At 40.4% G+C, this 24118-nt stretch overlaps 2 protein-coding genes across 5 annotated transcripts in view; both read left to right on the top strand.

Annotated features, from left to right (window-relative positions):
• Positions 1-6921, top strand: part of hm13 (histocompatibility (minor) 13) — a 34220-nt gene extending 27299 nt beyond the window's left edge. For 2 of the 4 annotated variants that reach the window (XM_088330571.1, XM_088330572.1), the window contains 3 exons: positions 166-251; positions 2084-2267; positions 5084-6921. In XM_088330571.1, the coding sequence (XP_088186697.1) occupies positions 166-251; positions 2084-2237 (240 nt within the window). In that variant the 3' untranslated portion in view covers positions 2238-2267; positions 5084-6921. The remainder of the gene's footprint in view (positions 1-165; positions 252-2083; positions 2268-5083) is intronic. The other 2 variants (XM_088330573.1, XM_088330574.1) reach the window with 1 other exon arrangement.
• Positions 6922-10408: 3487 nt separating this feature from the next.
• mrgbp (MRG/MORF4L binding protein) lies at positions 10409-20761 on the top strand. Its single transcript, XM_088329758.1, has 5 exons — positions 10409-10644; positions 13884-14005; positions 15649-15730; positions 18328-18402; positions 20404-20761. The coding sequence occupies exons 1-5, from the start codon at positions 10503-10505 to the stop codon at positions 20604-20606; spliced, it is 624 nt and encodes a 207-aa protein (XP_088185884.1). The 5' UTR covers positions 10409-10502; the 3' UTR covers positions 20607-20761.
• Positions 20762-24118: the final 3357 nt, after the last annotated feature.

Raw genomic sequence — 24118 nt, 5'->3', positions numbered from 1 at the left:
ACGGATTTTGCAATAACAAATAATACACAGATATTGTCAACGTGAAATATAGGTAAAATATTTTTCACGGCACTGCAATAGAAAATGGTATCCGTCACATTGGTGAATGAACATCCGTAAGTCATCTTTCCTAACCGTTTCTAATTTGTATTTTTGTGTGGTCAGCCCGCTTTGCTCTACCTGGTGCCCGCCTGTGTCGGCTTCCCTGTCGTAGTGGCCCTCTTCAAAGGAGAACTTACAGAGATGTTCAGGTGGGTAACAAGCATGTCATCCTAACCATTGCAGGAGTAACCCGACGCAATCGTTTGTGCCAAGGAGTTTTAGTGAAGGTACCCGATGCTCGGACCTCTCCACGTTTGCACGCGAGAATTTTTTCTGGTTTCTGCTCCCAGTTTTTTGTCTTTATCAACTTCTTTCTGCATCCATTTCCACTTCATCCAATCTATACTTGTGAATCATACTTTTTTGCGTCCTTGCCACCTGGATTGCGCTTTCCCGATTCTAGGAATGCAAGATCACTTTTTTTTTTACTCCTGATATCTTGAGACTGATACAGACAACCATTTTTCTGCGTTTTCTTTTCGCAAGGATTTAGTTCAATGTTTGTGAGCGATGGAGTGTTTTCAGGGGAAAAGGGCATTTTCTGTGCTAGTTATGTTTTATGTGTGTATTAAGTCTTATTGACATACTTTAACCTTAGCGAATCAGCGCCCTCTTCTGGGGAGCTTTGTTAGGGTTGCTGTTTGCGGCTTGCAAACTTTGCCTCGCCTTTATTGGCTATTTCCGTTAAAACCCGCCTCTGATTGGTGGGCGCCGTTAAAACCCGAGTTGCGACAATTCTGGTTGGACAAACACTCAATCACACAAATAAAAAACACGGCACTATAAATCCTTGGGGAAAAAACGGTGTCTTGCGATTACACAATTGCACTAAGTTCCATTGAAATGAAATGAAATGATCTGCATTTATATAGCGCTTTTCAAGTCAATGACTTCCCAAAGCGCTTTACAATGTGCTCCACATTTTCCAATAGCGGCCTTGCAGCCATGTAAGGCGCTAACCTGCTTATTGGGGGTATTAGGGGTTCAGTGTCTTACCCAAGGACCCTTCGACATGTAACACGGACAAGCCGGGATTCGAACTGGGATCCGTTGATCCCAAGACGAGCGCTCTACCTCCTGAGCCACAGCCGCCCACATTGCAATATCGATTCGATTTCAGTTAATTGTGCAGCCTTGATCCTGACTACATGCTTCTCTTAGCTTTATAATGTTGTTGTACAGTAACCCCTCGTAAATTGCAGCTAATGGGGACCAGAATCCCCCGTGAAAATATGCAAAGTAGCAATGTCCCTTCATAAAAGCCCCCAAGGGTCAAACTTACATTGAGATGACGGCCCTACCGACTGAGAGTATACAAAATAACAACTCTAGATCTGCAAATACAACCCCAGAACACAGAATTGCATTTGCATGCATGGTCTTTATTGTCATTATCCAAAAGTACAACAAAATTGGAAGATGTCTCCTTTCTGTGTAAGAAAGCGATTTCGAAAGCGGCTGGCTAGCAACGGGTATCCTCGGCCTGAGTCAGGTCTCTGCAATGATTAAAATACATCTGTCCCGAATGTAGCAGTTTCTCCACAAGTTGTAGCTCAAGGTCATCCGTTTCATGGCTAATGGACCTGTCGTTGTGAGATACAGGCTCGGCAGGGGTAGCTTGTGATAGCGTTTCCCTAGCATTAGGCCAGACCTGCGGCACTGCTATTGCTGTCTATCCAGCCATCGCCTCGGTCTCTTTCCACAACCGATAACTGTCTTCATGCACCCGCTGGCGATGAGTATCTCTTGGCGCTCTTCTGGCTTTCCTCAGAGTCCAAATGTAATCGATGAATTTCTTTTCAATGCAACGAGTTGCTAAAAGCTAGCTGTCGCCATGCTCCGTTTGTGATAGCACAATGCACGATACCTTCATCAACGATAAGACTATCGAAAGTGCGAGGGGATTACTGTACTTCCATTTCTCCTTCTCCTTTGTGTAATCCTACTTCTCGGTCCTTTCTTCTCCCCTCGGAGCACTTAGCTACGAGTCCTCCGAAGGTGTCCTTTCAGCCTCTTCTAGGCTCGCTTCCTATCCAAGTGTCAGCGGCTCGCCCGCCAGCCTCGCTGATTCCATGAATGCCGTCTCTGTGGCCAAAGGCTCCTCCCGCCGACGTCACTTACAGCCACCGTGTTGACCGGCCGTCCTGCTACTGTGCCCTGAATAAGTATTTGCCCCCTTCCTGATTTTTTGGGTTTTTGCATGTTTATCACTCATGAAGGGTTAAGATCATCAAAACAATTTAATATCAGAGACAATCCAAGGAAATCCAAAATGCAGTTTTGAATAGTTAATTCTATTTATTATGGCCCAACAAAAAGTTAAACCATATCTGGCCCTATGTCAAAACATAATTGCCCCCTGAACTGTATAACAAGCTGGGCCACCTTTGGCAGCCATAAATATTGGTATCAAGTCAGTCACAACTCTGTGGGGGAATTTTGGCCTGCTCTTCTTTGCAAAATTGTTTCAACTCTGCCATATTGGAGGGTTTTGCATCATGAACTGCTTGTTTAAGGTCTCACCACAACATCTTAATTGGATTTTAATCCGGACTTTGACTTGGCCACTTTTATTTAGTTTTTTTAATGAGCCATTCAGAGGTGGACTTGCTGGTGTGTTTTGAATCAATGTCCTATTATATGATCCAAGAGCACTTTGAGGACACGAACTGATGGCCAGACGTTCTCCTTCAGGATCTTCTGGTAAACACCATAAATCATTATTTGTCACCCACACTCAATGAGATGCTGTGGTGAGACCTTAAACAACCAGTTCATGCTTCTTTAATCCCAACATGACCAATTATTATGTAAAATTATGCACAACATTTCTTAAAGGAAGGGGGAATAGAACAAAAAAGAAAAAAAATACCAAAATGAAAAAGTAGTGAAAAGCTGAGAAAAAAAGAAACAAAAGGAAGAGAAAAAAGAAGGAAAAATTCAGAAAAAAAGCCAGAAAAAAAGAAAAAAGGTAAAAAAAAAAAGTAAATGGACAACAAAAAGAAAAAAGTAACAGCTAGGAAAAAATAAACACAGATTTTTTTTAAAGGAATTAAAAAAAAAAATTGGAAAAAAACAGGGAAAAAGAAGTAAAAGTTTGTGTTGCATTCAAATAATTTCCAATTATACCAAGCCAATCTTGTTGCCAACATTGTACTTCCACTAAAAAGTTTAATTAAATACAGTTGTGTATCGTGCAACCGACTCAATACGCCCCCCAAAATGTTAGTATTATGCGACAAAAGATACCAGGAAAAAAAAAATGGAAATCTTGTGAAAGAATTGTTGTAAAAACAAATGACGTTTGTAGGCCGTATAACCTTTGCAATAATACATGAGTCAATTCATTGAAAAGTGAAAAAATTTTTTGCATTGCCGCAAAATGTAATGTGATGTCAAGATTTGGACATGTTGATAATGAATTGGTTGCCACACTTGGTGTTGCTGTTACTCACTGTTGTTTATCGTCCTGGACGCATTATTTTTGCTGGGGACGCATCGTGTCAAATCAACGTGCGTCCCCGGGACCCTACTTTTTTTGACACACAATTGTCATTATCATTTTTTAACAAAGATTTACCACACTCCAAACTTTTCCTCAGGCAGATCCGCCATTGTTGTTTCTGTCTCACGGTTCGAGTTTTCGTCTGCACGCCGATCTCGAGTTCGAGTTGTGTAGTGAAAGTCCGTCTCTTTTTAGAGAAGCGGCTTTTTCGGCTCAACTCATTAAAGAGACGGCTCTCAAACGGCTCACTTGCTTTGATGCATTTTATTACGAATTATTATGTTGTACAAAGAAGTTAAGAAAAAAAGGAAGTATAAAAGGAGAAAATCAAAAAAGACAGGTTTTTGGTGATCCCTTTTAATCTGTATATTACCAACAATAATTTGATGCAGAAAATGAATTCATCATTTGAATAAGAAAATGTATTATTCTAGTTAATTATATTTGCATGTATTTTTTCCTTCCACGATGAATGTCCAAGAGACTTAATTTTTTAACCTTTTTTATAATAAACCTCATTCATGTCGAGCAACTCGGGATCTCACAACAAAATTTTAATTAACAATATATATGATATAATGAAACACATGTACAATATAACATGTTAAACGACATAAACACGTTTGAAAAAAAATATGGTGTAAGATTATTTTGTAAGGGAAAATACAACATTTTGTAAGAGCATGGAGCCCTGGAGCTTGACAGGTATGGAAATTCTTTGAAAGATCGCGGAGGCAAGGAAAACACGTGTGTTCAAGCGAACTATTCGACGAAAGAAAATAAACAAACTAATACTCCTAGCAAGGAAAGGATTTTTCTGCCAACATGGACTTAATTAAATTCCTGGTTACGCTATGAGGAGGATGAGAATGGATTGGACCTTGAGAAGGCATTACAACTGTGGCGGGACAGCAAACCACGAAGAATATATGAACTGAAAGATCTGAAGTGATAACTGCTTTGTATTACCTATTAACTGATGATTAAAACTGAATGAAAATATGGATTAATATAATTATTTCAGCAATATTATTTTGTATAATGTATAATATTGTTGTGAACTGAAAAATCTTGAAGTGATAACTTGTATTACCAATAAACTGTGATGATTAAAACTGAATGAATATATACATTTATATTATATATTTGTCACCGATTTACAATTTCAACCTCGATAACACTAAATTTTGGGGACCCATAGATTTTTGAGCACGCGGGTCCCCGGGACCCATCACTTTTCACAGGTCAAATGAACACTGTAAGGGTGTCACAAATTAACATAACAAAACTTTGGGTTGTCTCTGTGATATCAAAATTGCTTTGATGATCTGAAACCTTTGTGAGTGATATGCAAAGAACAGAAATCACGAAGGGGGCGAATTCTCTTTCACGACACTGTAAATCACTCTGGTGTTGGCGTGAGCCTTCAGATGTCCACTGTTACCGCAAACGTCATCACCATTTGTTCTCCTCCAGGTACGAAGAAACCTTCGGGGAGGAGGAGCTCGCTAAAGATAATTCGTCAGAATCACCGAAGAAGGACCAATAGGACACTCTCATTCCGCCAGGCTCCACCCACCGCATCCCGTTCAGCCTTTCCTGCTCCTTCCTATCGCTCGTCTCGCTGCAGGCGTATCGCTTACAAAGTCTCGGCCACCCCAGGGTCCTTCTTTCACCTCGAAATTGCAGGCACGAGGAGATGAGGGCAGAGATTTCTCGCCAATGATTGTCGCAACTCAAGTTACCGTTACATGGGTCGAAGAATTTGAGTTCGGAGATGTATCTGAATGTTTCTTTTGGGTAGTTTGGTTGATAAAAGAGGTTGACACAAGCTTTCTAATCTGTGTTTTAATTCCTAATACAGGATTCGCACGGGCAGGGTTGGGTAGGGCTACTTGAACTGGATTACTTTTGATGACTTCTGGATGACTCCAATACCAAATATGCTAATAAAAGACAGAAGAAACTAAATATAAATAAAATGATGACTCACAACACGTGGTAAGCTTTCTCTCCTGGCTTTGATCTTTGATATCCGGCAAAACGAACATCAAATGCGACAGAAACCAAATGAAAATAAATCCAAACAGCTTGCCAACATCATTTTTGCCGTTCCATGTATTCCGTTACTCCCCAAGCCTGCACAAAATTGAGTCATTTTATTCATATTTAGTTTCTTTTGTCTTTTATTAGCATATTTGGTTTTCGAGTAATCCAAAAGTAATTGAAAGTAATCCAGTTTAAGTAACCTTACCCAACCCTGCGCACGGGTGCTTGAAATACTTGAAAATGCTTGACTTTTAATGTGTTTTCAAGGGTGAAAAGTACTTGAATTTTAGGTGACGTGTTTGTAAATGCTTGAAATTGTTGCCATGTTTCTCTACGAGTGCTTAAAACTGACGCAGACGGTGATCACTGGTGGCCTCGCTTTGCCATTGCATTTTCTCTTCCCCCGTGATTAGCAGTAGCCTGGGTTAGTTTGTACGGCATTGTCCTATGAAGCGTCATAGCCTCCGATGGACAAGTGCATGCTACACCTAAACATAGCTGAAATTTGTATTTTTACGCCAGGTGTAATGGGTTGCTCACCCAAAAAGTCCATAGAATGTTTTTCTTGAAGTCTTGAGGATAATCAAGATGCTTCCGGGCAAACGTGTGTGTCTCTTCAGCCTGTTGGATCTGGCGTAAAAACAGCACTTGACATAAAGAACATGATGCAAACTGTCAAGCATGGTGGTGGCAATGTGATGGTCTGGGGCCGCTTTGCTGCCTCAGAACCAGGACAACTTGCTGTGGTTGACAGACTAATGAATCGTGGTGTTTACCAGAAGATCCAGAAGGAGAACATCCGGCCATCATTTAACGCCTCCAAATTCAAGCGCTCTTGGATCGTGCAGCAGGACAAAAATCGGAACACACCAGCAAACTCTCAATGGCTCAAAAAAAAAAATCCTGGAGTGTCCAAGTCTGGATTAAATCCAATTGAGATCCTGTGGTGTGACTTTAAATGGTCAGTTCATGCTAGAAAAGCCCTCCAGTAGATTTGATAGAATTTTGCAAAGAAGAGTGGGCCAAATTTCCTCCAATGCATTGTGACGGACTCATTACCCATTTTTGTAAATGTTTCATTTTTGTTATCGCTGCCAAATGTGGCCCAACTCCGCTATTAAGTCAAGGGGGCAATTACTTTTTCATATTGAGCTAAATAGGTTTGATTTTTGTTGTCTTAATAAATAGACTCAACTTTTGAAATCTGCATTTTGTATTTCCTTGGGTTGTCTGTGTGATATTAAAGTTGGTTTGAGGACACGAAACCTTTTGTGAGTGATATGCAAAAAAACACAGATTTGAGGAAGGGGCAAATACTATTTCATGGCACTATGAGTTTTTCCCCTCCCACTAGATGTGTAAACAATTCATTTAGATTGTTCTAATAAGCACCCAGGAAACAGAATCACTCAGAAAACTAAGTGACGCTGAAATCTGGCGATGAACACAAATGTAGGGATTTTTCCATCTCAATTTTGAAAATCGTTACAATTTGAAACAAATTATTCTTTACTGCAATCAGTAAACCAATTTGCCTCTAGGTGTTGCTTGTGCTCCGCCATAAATCATTTTTCTTCTCTGTAAGACACTAGAATTTCCTACACTGATGAGAAAAAAAGAAATTGTATTATCAATTTGAGGTATTTGAGTTCTGATATGAATTACTAATCCCAAGAAAATGGATTCAATGAACCAGGCCGATTATAATGGACACACAATTTATTAACACGGCGAATCAATGATTGGGAAAGAAGGGGAGGGGCCGGCACTGAATATTATGGGTGTTTTCGACAATTGAATTTCTGGAAGTTACCAGCACAAATGGAAAGTTTCCACTATAATGCTCGTCGATTTGGGGAGTTTACCTTGTTCATCAAAGCTCGTTCCCAAGAACCAGCAAACATGGTGCTAAATTTGGAACGTCTCCTTATTTGTAGTCGTGGAGAGATTTGGTCTCGTGCTCCGAATGGTTGCAACATACGGCGCACGTGCTAAACTGCAAGCCGCAGTGCAGACCTGCACGGCCGCACCAAGCAGCTGTCGATCAAGACGAATCTGCCAGGTAGGCAGAAGAAAAGAGGACGAGTTATCGATCAGCTCCTCTTTTTATATGGACCAGGGACGCTTGACCAGAAATTTGCGTAATGTTCTGTACTCGGGAATCTCCCTCCAATCGACATAATTACATACAGTGAGAACATGATTTTATCACTATATAGCCTTGGATGTTTTGATTACATTCAAAACTTCATGTTATCAGATTTCATTTTGGTACATGGTGAATTAATATGTTCAGAAACTGTCCAAAAGAGGACGCTGTCGTTCCTCCATTCCAAAGTTCTGAGTTAATTGAAACAAAGAATGTTGTCAGGAATTAAACTATCAAAAATGTAGCGTTTACCAAATTGCTCGCATTGGTTATCTAACTCCATTAAACAAACACAACAATGCATGCTCTTTTAGGGAAAAATGTACAAAATAGCTGGCATTTTCACACGGGGGCAGATTTATTTTCTCAAAGTATTTAACTAAGTGAATTCCATCAAATTTAACAAAATTATTGTCTAATTAGTCCAATTAGTCTTCTTCGAGCCTCCCTCTCATTCTCGATCTCCCATCTCTCCTTCCGTCTTCTGTCTCCTGTCTTCTGCCCATGTCTTTTCACAAGCTGGGGTGTTGGCTCCTCCCCCATGGGCGTGCTGACTCCTCCCCTGGGGCTGGCCGACTCCTCGCAAGGGGCGCGCCAGGTGCCAGCTTCACCACCTCCTCGCCGAAAGGCGCCGCCACGTCTAAGGAAAACTCATATCAGCAAAGCTTTTCAGCTCAAAACAATGCCGACGTCCTTGTGCGTCTGGCCTTCTCCCGTCAGCACTCACAGGAATTCTGTTATCAAAATATTTCCGATACATTCCAGACAGCCTAACCTTCTAATGTACCTTGAAGGAAAACAGTCAGTGAATCTCTCTACTGCATCAAACTGAGTACATGTCATTACTTTGTAGTTAGCTCTATAATATCCGTTAGAGTCAAATGTATAAAATCTTTCAATGTGGATGTCATTTTTTTGTATTAATTCGAATAAAATGCAATGCACTAAAGATGTGAAAGTCTAACTGCGATATGGCGACTGAATACTATGAGATACAACTGTGGTACTTATGGAAAGTGAGTAAGCTGAGGTCAGCATGTACTTTAGTTTGTGTGTTTGTCCTACAAGTCCACAGTGTACAGTAATGCAAACCGGCAATTGGACCATTCGATATACAGACACAACACATGTTTTACCCTGGAGTGCCGTGTCTAATCTCGTTGCTGGAAAAGGGGCAAAAAGACAGACAAAATGAAGGAGAGAGGGTAAGAAAGAGAGATAAAAGGTCAGAGAGAGGGAGAAAGACAGCAAGGGTGTAGTAGAGAAAGGGAGGAAAGGGGAGAAAGACAGACACAAAAGGAAATGGAAAGATCAAAAGAATGAGAGAAAGACAAGGAGTGAAGATAAAGAAAGAAAAAGGGAGTGAGAAAGTGAGAAAATAGGGAGCGGTCGGGAAAGAAAGAGAGAGAGAGAGGAGGGAAAATGGATTAAAAGATGGAGAGAATGAGGGAAACGGAGTAAGAAAGAGAGATAAAAAGTCAGAGACAGAAAAGGGGAGAAAGAGTGAAAGAAATAGCGAAGGCACAGTAGAGAAAGGGAGAAAAGGGATAAAGAAAGACAGAAAAGTAAATGGAGGGATCAAAAGAATGAGAGAAAGACAGTGCGGATGAGAAAGAAAAAAGGATCGAGAAAGTGAGAAAATAGGAAAGAGAATTAAGGAGCGGTCGAGTGAGAGAGAGAGAGAGAGAGAGAGAGAGAGAGAGAAAATAGATTAAAAGACAGACAGAATGAGGGAGACTGAGTAAGAAAGAGGGAGAAAAAGTCAGAGAGACAGAAAAGGGGAGAAAGAGTGAAAGAAATAGCGAGGGCACAGTAGAGAAAGGGAGAAAAGGAATAAAGAAAGACAGAAAAGGAAATGGAGAGATCAAAAGAATGAGATAAAGACAAACAGTGGGGATGAGAAAGAAAAAAGGATTGAGAAAATAGGAAAGAGAGAGAGAGAGAGGAGGGAAAAGAGATAAAAAGACAGACAGAATGAGGGAGACTGAGTAAGAAAGAGGGAGAAAAAGTCAGAGACAGAAAAGAGGAGAAAGAGTGAAAGAAATAGCGAGGGCGCAGTAGAGAAAGGAGAAACAAGTAGAAAGACAGAAAAGGAAATGGAGTGATCAAAAGAACGAGAGAAAGACAAAAAAAGAGTGAACATGAGAAAGAAAGAGGGGGTGAAAAAGTGAGAAAATAGGAAAGAGAAATAAGGAAGAGAGCGGCCGAGAAAGAAAGAGAGAGAAAGAAAGCAAGAGAGAAAAGGAGTTAAAATGAGAAAGAGGGAGAGAAAAAAAGAAGAAGGAGAGGGGAGGTGAATGAGAGAATGGCAGAAAAGAAAAAGAGAGGGGTGAGTAAGAAAGAGAGTTAGAGAGCAAAATAACTGAGAGAGAAGACTAGAAAGACCGAGAGAAAAAGTAGTATAAATAGTTTAACGCAAAAGAAGGAATATTTGCTACAAATTCAAATAAAACTCAAATCGTGTCCGTTTGTATCCCTTACCCACCATTTCCTGCGGTGTGTCTTGGGCACGTACAGCCTGATAGCGCCTATGCCTCCCCAGACCAACACACTCATGTCAAGAATCTAATTTCCCACCCTCCCTGAACGCAACATCCCTCAATTTCCGGTGGATCCCAAACAAAACATCCGTCCAAACAGTCGCCTTTTGACTCCGTTTTTGGTGCTTTTCATTCGGTTTTTGTGTTTTTTTTAGCGATGGGGGAAGCCGACGTGACGCAGGGCCAGGTGGACGAAAAGCCTCCGGACGCCGCCTTGGTCCCCGGCGAGGAGTCCGTGGTATGGAGTCACGAAGTGGAGGTCTGCCTTTTCCACGCTATGATAGGACACAAGCCAGTCGGTGAGGCGAGATGCTAACACTTTATGCTAACTTCTTTATTCTTCAAGGGAATATTCAAGCATTTTAAGGACTTTACTCCTTTAAAGTACTCTATTCCACAACTCTTAAACATTTTAGTCGACGTTTTAAGTGCGCATTTTAGGATTCCTTTTGTAGTTTGGCGTACTGGAATCGAAGCACAGTACTAATTTGAATTTGTAAAATAACCAGGGTTGGGTAGGGTTACTTTGATTACTTTCAGTTACTTTTGGATTACTCAAATACCAAATATGCCAATAAAAGACAAAAGAAACGAAATATCAGGGTTGGGTAGGGTTACTTTAACTGGATTACTTTCAATGACTTTTGCATTACTCCAATAACTCTTATGCTAATAAAAGACAAAAGAAACTAAATATCAGGGTTGGGTAGGATTACTTTAACTGGATTACTTTCAATGACTTTTGGATTACTCCAATACCAAATATGCCAATAAAAGACAAAAGAAACGAAATATCAGGGTTGGGTAGGGTTACTTTAACTGGATTACTTTCAATGACTTTTGCATTGCTCCAATAACTCTTATGCTAATAAAAGACAAAAGAAACTAAATATCAGGGTTGGATAGGATTACTTTAACTGGATTACTTTCAATGACTTTTGGATTACTCCAATAACTCTTATGCTAATAAAAGACAAAAGAAACGAAATATCAGGGTTGGGTAGGGTTACTTTAACTGGATTACTTTCAATGACTTTTGCATTACTCCAATACCAAATATGCTAAAAAAAGACAAAAGAAACTAAGTATGAATCAAATGATGACTCACAACACGTGGTAAGCTTTCTCTCCTGGCTTTGATCTCTTTGATCTCCGGCAAAACGAACATAAAATGCGACAGAAACAAAATGAAACTAAATCGAAACGGCTTGCCAACATCATTTTTGCCGTTCCATGTGTTCCGTTACTCCCCAAGCCTTCACAAAATTGAGTCATTTTATTCATATTTAGTTTCTTTTGTCTTTTATTAGCATATTTTGTATTGGAGTCATCCAAAAGTAATTGAAAGTTATCCAGTAAAGGAACCCTACCCAACACTGACTATGAGTATGGATGTTAAGAGGGGACTGTATGAGAGTGGGATTGTGCCGACTGTGTTGTATGGTGCAGAGACTTGGAGCCTGGAGGCGGATTTGAGAAGGAAATTAAATGTATTTGAGATGAAGTGTTTGAGGAGTATGTTAGGAGTGATAAGATTGGATAGAAATGAAATTGTGAGAGACAGATCTTGAGTAGTAGTGGAACTGAGCAAGCGCGTGGATAAGAGATTACTCTGTTGGTTTGGACACATGGAGAGGATGGATGAGGAGCGAATGTTGAAGAGGATCTACAGAGCAGAAGTCAATGGAAGGAGACCAAGAGGAAGGCCGTGATCGACGTGGATGGATGGTGTTATGAGTGCACTACAGGAAAGAGGTCTAAATTTAATGGAAGCTAGAGCTCTTGTTGGTGAGAGGAATGAGTGGAGAGGTGTTGTGAAAGGATAGTGGGATGTCTGGACGCGTTCTGAAGGATGGGCAGGGCACCTGTATGATGCGGCAGGGGTAAACCAGCGAAAGCTGTCGGCCCTGCTGTAGAACAGAAGAGTGTGTTTTGTCACCCTGACCGCTTTTTCGTGTCCCGTTTCATCTGGAGGGACGAAAGTATGACCAACTTGGATCCCGAAGTGCTTAAATTGTTTGGGTGGGCCGTGGTCAATTTTTTGTGTGTTTTTTTGCTACTTTTTCATTTTTTCTTTGTTTTTATGTACGTGTTTGTCCTGCTGTCGGTCACCCCTCCCGAGGGATATGACCAAGGTAGATAGATAGATAGTAGTTTTTATAGTGTAATGGTAGTCTGTAGACTGCACAGCCCTTTGAGACTTTTGTGATTAAGGGATATACAAATAAACGTGACTTGACCTTATATGTAAGGCTACAGCTATCTACACTGCGCATACAATACAGAAAAAAACAAAAACATTCCTAACCCAGGTGCCACCTGGTGGTTGTTTAGGTTACTGGAGAAATGTAAATAAAAGAAACGAGCACCTTAGCCAAGCATACTTGCGTGAAGGGGATTCAAGTAACTGGTTCTATGTAGCAGAGTAAGAGTACAGTTTCTTCTTCACAAATCTACACAAGTAAAACATATTGTGATTTAAGAATACTCCCAGAAGTGCAAAATGTGCCAAAACCTACTCGAGTAAATGTAACGGAGTACAGGTCACTCGTTACTACCAATGTTCCCTCTAATTTTCCTTACGGGTCTGAGGGTTCACTTAAAGTCGGTGAGCAACGCTTGAAACAACAGTGAGCAACCATAATCCCAAGTGTGGCAAGATAATTAAATATCAAACATGTCCAAAACTTGACATCACGTTACATTTTGCCGAGTTTCCAGCAATGCAAAATTCTTTTCTCTTTTGAATGAATTGACTCACGTACGATTGCCTACAAACGTCGTTTTTTCTTGCAATTCTTTCACAAGATATCCATTTCTTTTTATTTCCTGATATATTTTGTCGCATAATATTAACATTTTGGGGGGCTTATTTAGTCGGTTGTAAGATACAGAACTGTACTTAATCACATTTTTTTAGTGGAAATATAATGTTGGCAACAAGATTGACTTGGTATAATTGGAAATTATTGGAATGCAACACAAACTTTTTCTTCTTTTTCCCGTGTTTTCTTTCTACTATTTTTTAAATCCCTTTAAAACAAATCTCATTGTGTTTTATTTTTTCCCGATCTGTTACTTTTTTCTTTTTGTTCTCTATTTACTTTTTTCCAACATTTCTTTCCTTTCTTTTTTTCTGGCTTTTTTCTAAAATTTTCCTTCTTTTTTTCTCTTTCTTTTGTTTCTTCTTTTTTCAGCTTTTCACTACTTTTTCATTTTGGTATTTTTTTCTTTTTTGTTCTATTCCCCCTTCCTTTAAGTCATTTTGCGCATAATTTTACATAAGATTTGGTCATGTAGGGATGAAAGAAGCAAAAACAACCTGAAGAGCCGTTTAGGACCCGAAAGAGCCCGTTCCTTTTAGTGAGCCGAGTCGAAGAAGCCGGTTCTCGAAAAACTCTAAAAACTCACACACGCAGCTTAGAGGGAATATTGCGCTGGATAGATTTTCTTGTGCTCCGAGAATGTGCAGCTTAGAAGGAACACTGGTTACTACCCACCTCTTGTTAAATACCTTACAGAATGCGTGTTTTTGCAGGAGTGAATCGTCACTTCCACATGATCTGCATTCGAGACAAATTCAGTCAGAACATCGGACGCCAGATCTCCTCTTCGGTCATCTGGGATCATCTGGGAAGCATGTACGACATGCAGGCGCTGGTGAGGAGAAATCATCGCATGCACACTTATATTATGTCATATGTTTTTGAAAATCTAATTTGTATATATCTAATTTTGTATATAGTATTGTCTGTGGGCACAATCATTAGTAAAGGTTGGGAGAATTAATTTGAAAATCAGATACAGTTACGAGTTAACTGTTAAAAAAATGTAATCTGTAATGTATTCTCAATACCATAATATTGCAGTCATGTAATGTTACTTTCAATTACTTTCAACACCAAATATGCTAGTAAAAGACAAAATAAACAAATAAAATGACAAATTGTGTTTAAGATAAATGAACTATGGAACTGTTAGGTTTATTACCTTACACCTCTTAACAAAACACACATTGAGAGACAAGCGACATCGATATTTTCTCATGAGGAGATGCTTCACAGTCAAAATGATAAATGGTCTGCATTTATATAGCTTCGCACTTACCCATTCACTCACACACTCACACACCAATAGGGAGTCAGCCATGAAAGGCGCCTACCTGCTTATTGGGGCCATTAGGGATTCAGTCTCTTGCCCATGGACACTTCTAAATACAACACGGAGGAGCTGGGACTCGAACCTGCAACCTGTTGATCCCAAGACGAGCGCTCTACCTCCTGAGATAATGGCGCCTCAAAGCCTGATTCATATCTCACCGGAACTGCAACCACTCCCCCATTTTATTACAAACAATTAAGTCACAGGGTCACTGTTGACACCACCGTAAAACAAGAAACATCAAACAGACCGGAGAAGAATATGACAATGCAGCAGCTTCTCCTCTCAGGCGAATGGTTGAGTGGTTCACAAAGTGATATAACTCTTTGAAGCAAGGAAAACATTTTTACTCAACCATAGGAACCCTGTATAAACCAGACAATTTTAATTTAAATTCTAATTCTAACGTTGTAGTAAAAAAAGAATAAATATATTTACAATTATCCCTTCAGGAACCTTGACAAAGAATTGGAGGAAAACAAGGTTTAGGTAGTTCCTTGTAGTTGTACCGAAACGTTTTAAGCTAAAATAAAACTTTTACGTTCACATGGGAGACGAGATAGGCTCCGTTTAGTTCACATTAGGAGCACATATTGTTTTATACACCCCAAGGTTTTTACTTTCTAGATTTCCAGCACACTCGGGATATCTTGTGTCCAAGTTTGTTTTACTTGTTTGAATTGGTTGTGCCAAACCTCGCGACAATATTCAGATTTTAGTAAAACATGAGCACAATCTAACAATACAGTGATCGTCTAGTGATTTTGAATGCAAAAAAAAAAGACAATCATATTTACTAAAAGTCCCTGAACATATCACTGGCGCTCAACTGCTCTGATATCACGAAACTGCAGGATCACGCTAATTCAAGGAAATGAGCGCCACATTGAAGAAAAAAATAAAATACAGACAAAACAAAAATACAATCTGTGCAACAGATATGAATATTACTTTTGGTGTGTGAGCGTGTGTGTGAATGGGTAAATGTGAAGCACATTGTAAAAACGCTTTGGGCAGTCTTCAGTGGATCTTGTGGGGCAGGAGAGGATTTCTTCTTCTGAGGGTGGGCGACAGCGTGACAATATAATTTAGAAGCACCGCTTTAATTTAACACGATGAATATTGTGTGTTTCTTCGTGTAGCACGAGTCGGAGATCTTGCCTTTTCCAAACACAGAGAAGAGTTTCTTTCTACCAGATGACATCATCCAGGAAGTGAAAGAAGGTTTGAGCTGCTATACCTTCCATTCGCTTGTGGAATTTGGGAAGGGGATCACGTCCTTTATGCATTTCCAGTGTGACGGATATCGAGACGAAAAAACAAAATGGCGGCCGCTACAAAAGCTGTACACGAAACAAAATCCTTCTGCTAGAATAATGCCAATGCAGTCAAACATGTTTGTGGGAAAGCAACTGATATATAAGACATAAGACACAACATACAATAAAGTATTCCAACTGTGACCCTAGGAAGTAGTGTACTAGTCTACTTGAGGTAAACCCAGGTTGCGATTTCTAAGGTTTTGTGTTTTAAGTGCAACGTATAATTGTAGCGGCAGTTAAGGTAAAATCTAAATCGGTAAAACATTAATACGAGCAGCAGGTGTGCGCAAGTTGATGCGCAGAGGTAGTTATTTCACTTAGTCATGAGTGTTTGTTTCTTTTTACCTGATGGATGAAGCTGTTGGTGAGGTTGGTAGTGCGGGAGCGAAGGCTTCTGTATCTTTCCAGAGGGTAGGAGGCTGAAAAGATGGGTTGCATTGTTGGCAATAGAGATATCTTTGCGGGTGGTGTAGATATCTAAAGGGAGTTATACCCCTATTGTTGTGAAATGTGGATATTAACTAATGATACGTATGTCGGCATCTGGCGAAGGTAGTGGGATGATGTTGTTGCGAGAGGTCACAAGCTGATATGCTGAGGGAGGCGGACGACCTTCACGAGATCGATATCTTAACTTTATTCGAGAACACTAAAAAGACCATTGTTGAACGTCTGGAACTTTGAAGGTGTCCCGAATGCAATAAAGCGCGTTCCCTTTTTGCCATATCTTCTCTCTGCGTATATTTTGGGGCGGTGCCCAACGACGTTCTCCCCGAAATAAGTGCTGCCCATTGTGGGGCGTCGGATCCTCTCCCATTTTTTCAGATATTGATGTAGGCACACTATAGTATGTTTCTGTGGTGCAGTGGTTAGCACATTCGCGGAATACGCAAGAGGGCCCCGGTTCAAGACCGGTTGGAAACATATGTTGGCCTGGAGAGGGATGTGCGCCACCAGGCTGTACTCGGCCAAGACAATCCACAGGAAATGGTGCTGTGCGACGTTATTGGTTGTGGGAACTATCCAAGCAACCATGCTATAGACAACTGGATATGTAAATTTTTGTGGTCAACTGGTAGTGACGCGTTACCTTTTAGAGCAGAAGTGGGCAAGCCAGTCCTAAAGAGCGCATGCCCTGCATGTTTTTGGAAGTCTCTCTCAGGTGCAGGGTTCATACAGGGGCTTGAAATCCTTGTAAATGCTTGAATTTTAATGATGTGTTTTCAAGGATTTGAAAAGTGCTTGAATTTTGGGTGAAACGATTAAGCCGACACTTCTCTCCGGTGTCTTCGCTTTGCCATTGCATTCCCTCTTCCCTTGTGATTAACTGCAGCTGGCATTAGTTTGTATGGCATTGTCCTATGAGGCATCATCGCCTTCTACGGGTTTTGCCCAGGAGGACAGGTGAATGTTACACTTAAATAGGGCACCATGAAATGTGTATTAGTGCAAGGATTACATATTAATCATGAACATTTATTATGGGGAATGAAAAAAAAATCATGGTAGAGTTCCCAGTGGTGAATTGTCATGGGAAGAACTCCCTGCAACTGAAAATGCAAGAACCAAAATCCATATATAGAATAGAATATACCTTTATTGTCATTGTTACAAAACGGGTTAACATATTGTGACAACGAAATTGGGCATGGCACTCCAGTTTCACATTTAACAGTAAGGATAAAAGAAAACAAAGAAGATAAAGGAACAGAGAAGATAAGGTTATAAAAACAAGGAGGATAAGGTTATAGTTATAATTTACACAATATTTACACAAAGAAATGTCGACATGTAGGATGTTACATACAGTTGGTATCGTAATACAGTTTGGTATCGTAAGGGTTGTGCAATATGCATTTGGTGCAAAAATAGTCAACATAGTGCAAAATATAGTCAACATTGTGCAAGGTGAGCAGTAAACATAGTGCAGTCAACATTGTGCAAGAAACATAGACATGAGTACCATTTTACGTTCGTATGAGGTAGTGGGAGTTTTCAGTTTTTTGTGCGGTGTGTGTTTAGGGTGGTAATGGCCCTTGGGGAAGAAACTGTCAAAGCAAGTTCGCTGACCGGGAATTGAACCCGGGCCGCGGCGGTGAGTGCGCCGAATCCTAACCACTAGACCACCAGGGAAACCATTAGAACACCACCATATCTGGATGAATAAACGCGCAAGATTAAAAATGGCATACGTAACTGCAGATATATTTGTGGCTCTGCAGAATTCACGGTTCACACTGGATTTCTTCATTTAATGGTCCTGAAAAAAATGTGAAAATTTGCAAGTCCTTAAAGTTGCTTGAATTTTGCCACAGATAAGGGCGTACAAACCCTAGATTAAAATAGTAACAACATTTTTGTGACTATATAACAAAAACGTTGGGGACCCCTGGTCTACACGCAGGGAAGCCATCCTAATCCGAACTAGGGGTGAGCGTGGCGGCTCCCCACTGCAAAGTTTTACAAATGAATAGATATAATTTACCTTCTTCTCCTCAGCCAAGTTGTGCTTGGAGGAAGAGCCCAAAGAAGAACCGGAGATGGAGCGAGATCTGCCCACCATTCACGAAGAAGGTACAAAATGCTCTAATAACCGCTTGTTGACATCAGGGCTGCAACAACTCATTGATGAAATCAATTATTGAAAGCGTTGGTAACTACTTGGATCATAGATTAATTGTATTTCGTGATTTATGAGCCATTAGGTAAGATGAATCAATGCAAATAAGAGTGCACACAATTCTGCTGTGACACTGAGAGTTGTAGTACTGCTTTGGTCTGGCAGAGGGCGCCAAGACCACTTTTTAAAACCTTTTTTATTGAACATTGCATCATTACAAACAAAATTAGCATCAAAGTTTCAACTTTGGAGTGTGAAACGAAGTTAACAATTTTCTAGGGAACAGAAATTGATGCAGCAATACAAAGAAAAAATAAGTAAAAAGAAAAATTATAAGGTGCAGATTCTTAAAATGCTTACCCTAATTCTGAAACCTACAAAATGGGGAAAAATAGTACAGTTACAAAGAGTACAGTTTTTTGCATAATATCTATTTATTTGTCATTGGTATATTCCAATTAATTTCCGAGATAATGCATTTTATAACAGTCTGTCTCATCTTTGACTTTCTGACCTGTGACGTCATGTGAAGAACACCAGCACCCTAGCAACCCTATAGGTTTACAAGTTTTCTTGTTGAAAAGGTTTTGAGTGCTTTCAGCCAAGTTTTGGTAGTTTTTGTGGAGAATGCCTAGGTGTTGTGTTTCCTGTGAATGCAGTAATGGTATAAAAATGGGCAAACAGTCAAAATGGGTCGAACTGGCAAAAATAACACACTGAGAGCTGTGAGGGGCTAAACCAGCCGGGACATGGCAGGCTAGCCGGCCGCTAAAAAATGGCTAACCGGGACTGATTGGCAGAAAAATGGGGGGCTGTCTGACGGAAAACATGCAGTAAGCAGCCAGAATGACCGTGAGCCAACAACAAAAAAACGATCACGACAACAAACACAAACCCATCCGGGAGAGAAAGCAATGAGCATGGCCATCTCGCCGAATGCTAATGGGGCTAACCTAGACCAAACAAAACTGCAAGCCTCGGGGAGCCTGCACGCACGGGAGCTCTCTGGACAATTTTACATTAATTACAAGACGCATGGCAAAAATCACGAAAGAAAAGAGTATCTTAGATATTTACAGGTATAGAGCATACATTTGTATGTATTTTGGTTTACAGACGCGTTAAATAACAACATTTTTATCGGGATGTCGAAAAATATCCGGACATTGCAGTAAGTTAGATTTTGTATTCTGTGCACCTTTTTCAGAGTACAGGACAGTACTGTAGTGTTTCTTTCCGCCGCGTGGCACGGTGAGAGGTCACCCAGCATTCACCCTGAAGAAGAAATCCGGCTTCCCCTTCCTAGTTCGTGTGTAAACGTACTATACTGTATCTCCAGCGCGCTAAGAAATTTGACATTTTTATTTTATATCTCGTGCATCCATTCAATATGGTTGCTGCAAAGTGTAAAGAAAAGGTGAGCCGTTTCTTTTGAAATGAAAGTGGAATAAGAAAGCTTCATGCGGTTGAGAAAATGGTTGGATCGCTTTTTTTTGGGCCACTTTCTACTTCTACGGAGGACCTCTTAAAGCCCATCTTCCAAAAGTAAGATAAACCAAACTTTATCTTTATTGAGCATATCATTTTAAGAAATCTTTATTTTTGAGTACAAAACAATACAGGTTACGTATACAAGCCTTAAACATATTGATGTAAATCTTAAACTTACCAAATATAGCACTGAAGCAACTTACCAACAAATTCCACTTGTTCCTAAGTAGGCCAGCGTCTGCATTGTCAAGTTAGTTGACAAACACTTGGATTTTTTATTGTTTTATATCACAGAATATTCCGTTATTTGTGCACTACTCTCCTACCCATGCAAAGCTTCAATGTTTGAATCATGAGAAGGAAATCGGATTCATCGACGAATCGGAAAAAATGATCGAACTATTCATCGGTTACCAAGATAGCTGTCTATCGCAGCCCGAGTTGACGTTGCCGTCTCCTTCCAGGAAGCAACTCCTCGCTCAAGTCGTCCGAACGGACGAGCAGCAGCCGTGACAAGGAGAAAGCTTCTTTCGAAGGTGCAGGAGGAGGAGTAGGAAGTGCGGGTTCCAGGGAAGCAGAGAAGAGGAAGAGGGGTCGCGGCGCAGAGAAGCTCCTTTCGGCATCCAACCCCGCCAGCCCGGGGGGACCTAAGAGGAGACGCACATGACCACGCCAAACGGCGGCTGGAGCAAAGCCCCGCTTCTTCCTTCGATGCCCTTGTTTAGCGATTCGAGGTCAATACTTGCGTTTCCGCTCTTATCCGTTGCAAGACAGTCCAAGATTGCCTATGCCGAGTGCCTAGAAAATAGATTGTTTTTAGCACCCGTCGGCTGTCATTTTAGCCTCAAGTGGACGGCATCCTGATTTCCTTCGCTGTGTTGTGACAAGAGCAGGGTTGGGTAGGGTTACTTTAAAGGGATTACTTTCAATGACTTTTGGATTACTCCAATAGCAAATATGCTAATAAAAGACAAAAGAAACTACCGTATTTTCCGCACTGTAGGGCGCACCGGGTTATAGGGCGCACCCCCAAAAAATAGTTTTTGGTCCTATATCTTCCATAGATAAGGCGCACCGGATTATAAGGCGCTACAATGGGAACGTCGACAAAACAGTCAGATGGTTCAGTCAAACTTATTCCCCCCTTTACATTCCGAAAGCTAGCAAAGATGCAAATACGCGTCTCAGACATGTACGGAAACAGTGTCTGTACGATATCACCAATCACACAAAATGCATCGTTCCAAATATCATTCGGAAGGTTAAAGTCTTGGGATTCAAGAAATGCCAACCATTCCTTAGTTTCTATTTTCTTTTTCGCTCGCAACTTTACTGTGCATATGACGATAAACACTTGGAATTGAGTTTAATTCACTCAACTCATCACAGCAACATCAAGATCGTTCTAAAACAAGATACCGGGAAAATATAAAGCCGCATAGCTCACCTAAGTTCTCACGTTCAATAATGATACGCAATCATGGTCTTCTTACAACCGTGAGTGTAGTAAATCCAGGAGAGTAAAATGTTTACAAATACAGACTAATGAAACATGTTTCTCTATGGCGTAGTTTAGCAAGCTTGCTATTCAGTCATCTTTTTCGGTCAATTGCAGGGTTTGTTTTGGTCCTCTAGCCAATCCGAGGCTCAGAATAACTTCAGCCAATAGTGATCGATTTGATTGACACATCTTTTTCGGCCAATTGCAGGGTTTGTTTCGGCCCTCTAGCCTATCCGAGGCTCCGAATAACTTTAGCCAATAGCGATCGATTCAAATGATGATTGACACATTGGTTAGCCAATGAAACGCCGGTATATAAATCCCAGCATACACTTCGCCTCGGGGGAAAATCTAGTCGGCGGCTGTTGCGTAAGTTGCGAGACCTTGCGATTTAATACTGAGCCATATATAAGGCGCACTGTATTATAAGGCGCATGGTCAGCTTTTGAAAAAAATTAGGACTTTTAGGTGCGCCTTATAGTGCGGAAAATACGGTAAATATGAATCAAATGACTCAATTTTGTGCAGGCTTGGGGAGTAACCGAATACATGGAACGGCAAAAATGATGTTGGCAAGCTGTTTGGATTTATTTTTATTTTGTTTCTGTCGCATTTTATGTTCGTTTTGCCGGAGATCAAAGCCAGGAGAGAAAGCTTACCACCTGTTGTGAGTCATCATTTGATTCATATTTAGTTTCTTTTGTCTTTTATTAGCATATTTGGTATTGGAGTAATCCAAAAGTCATTGAAAGTAATCCAGTTCAAGTAACCCTACCCAACCCTGGACAAGAGGCTGTATACCATGTCTTGATAAGGTATCCCAACCCCCACTCCGAGACCTTTTTGACACATTGTCATATTTCAGGATTCAAACCTGTAAATCAGGGGTCTCGGGACAAATGGGCTTTTCCACAAAAACCTTCGCTGTTCTTAAAGGGACAGTGTTTTATATTCGTCCACTAGATGTCGCTGTCATGTGTAGTGCAACCCATAATAAATCCAAGGAAGACTAGAAGCTACAGACAGTGAAAGGGAGCAAAAAGCAGCCTATTTCTTCTCATGATTACCCAGCTTTTCTCAAAGACAAAAGAGAAGACGGAAGGGAAAACATTTTTTTTAAAGCATGAAATAATAGCGAAGAATAAAAATAGGCAACAAAGGAAAACGGGATAAAAATAAAAGTAGGGGAATAGAAAGCAAAAAAAGGAATAGATAGATAGATGGATAGAGAGATACTCTATTCATCTCCGTAGGGAAATTCACACTTCCCGCAGTATCTTTGTGTTGAAAAATAAAATAAAGTAAAGATATAGAATATAAAAACGTCCAATATAAGTGTTGATATAGAGTATTTAAATAGTGCTACGGAAAAGACACACTGCAATAAGAATAGGGTAATATGCAAATATGGGGGTGGGGTTTAACGAGGGCTTTTACTCCCTCGGGTGGAGTTAAAGAGCCTCATGGCATGAGGAAGAAATGATCTCAGTCTGTGACAGCAGTCTGTCGCTGAAGCTGCTCTATGGAAATATGGAAAAAAGAAAAGGAATTAAAGAGAAAATGCAATGCAGTTTACTTTTTGTCTCATTTCTTTTAAATTTTCTCTTCTTTTTTTGTCATTTTTTTCCTTTTATCAGTTCTTTTATCTTTACTTCTTTTTATTTATCTTTGCTTCAAAAGTAAGAAGAGGCGTTTTGGTCACTCTGGGTGGCACAACAAAAAAACAGCGACATCTTTTGGGGAAATTATAAACACTGTCCCTTTAACTTTCCTACTAAGGCGAAGGCCTCAAACTATCATCCTGGGGGCCGCAATTGGCCCCAGGACCGCCAGTTTGAGCGATCTGGTGTAAAAAAAAAAATCTCAATATTTCCTACGAATTAACATGTGAGACACAATCCTGACGTGGAACCAAATTTACTCAACATTTTATATTGTGCTAATGAATAAACTAATAATTGATGAGTAGGTGTTGCAAAAATATTGGCCCCCTTTGAATTAATACTACATACAACCTCCTTTTGCTGCGATCACAGCCATTGGGGTCAATAAGTTTTGCACATCGAGGAAACAGAAGTTTTTGCCCATTCTTCTTTACAAAACAGCTCAAGTTCCTTAAGGTTTGATGGTGATTGTGCGCATAATTTTTTAGATCTTTCCACAAATGCTCTAGAGCAGGAGTCAGGAAACTATGGCTCTTTTCATGAGAACACATGGGTCAAGAACCAGAACAGGATCAGGACCCAATCGCGTGACGTTCTCACACAAGCCTTTTATTTTAATGGGGAGTCATGCTCGTTAGAAAGCCGGTCTGGCGTGGAAAGACTGGAAGCCAGAGACCGACAAGACCGATTCCAATTGCCTAAGTTAATATCAGACAGATGGGGTCGATACTGGACAGGAAGGGACAGACAGGATTAACAACGAATCCGGATATCGATAATTAACAGGGGAAACTAGACGGGAACGAAAACTGGAGAAAATAATGAACAGGACGAAAATAGACGGAAACAAAACTGGAACCCGAAATTAAACCGGACAAAAATAAACGGGAACGATACCGGACTAAAGATATCAACAGGAAAACAGGACTAAGTCAGATCCCACGTCTTGTGGGGCAGAGGTTCTTTTGACGGGCTGACAACCGAAGCAAGAGAGCGCTGAGCTTTATATAGACA

The sequence above is a fragment of the Urocampus carinirostris genome, chromosome 3, assembly GCF_059441175.1.
Source record: "Urocampus carinirostris isolate Australia breed hairy pipefish chromosome 3, RoL_Ucar_1.0, whole genome shotgun sequence".
Taxonomy (NCBI): Eukaryota; Metazoa; Chordata; class Actinopteri; order Syngnathiformes; family Syngnathidae; genus Urocampus; species Urocampus carinirostris.
This window is presented reverse-complemented; position numbering and strand designations above follow the sequence as displayed.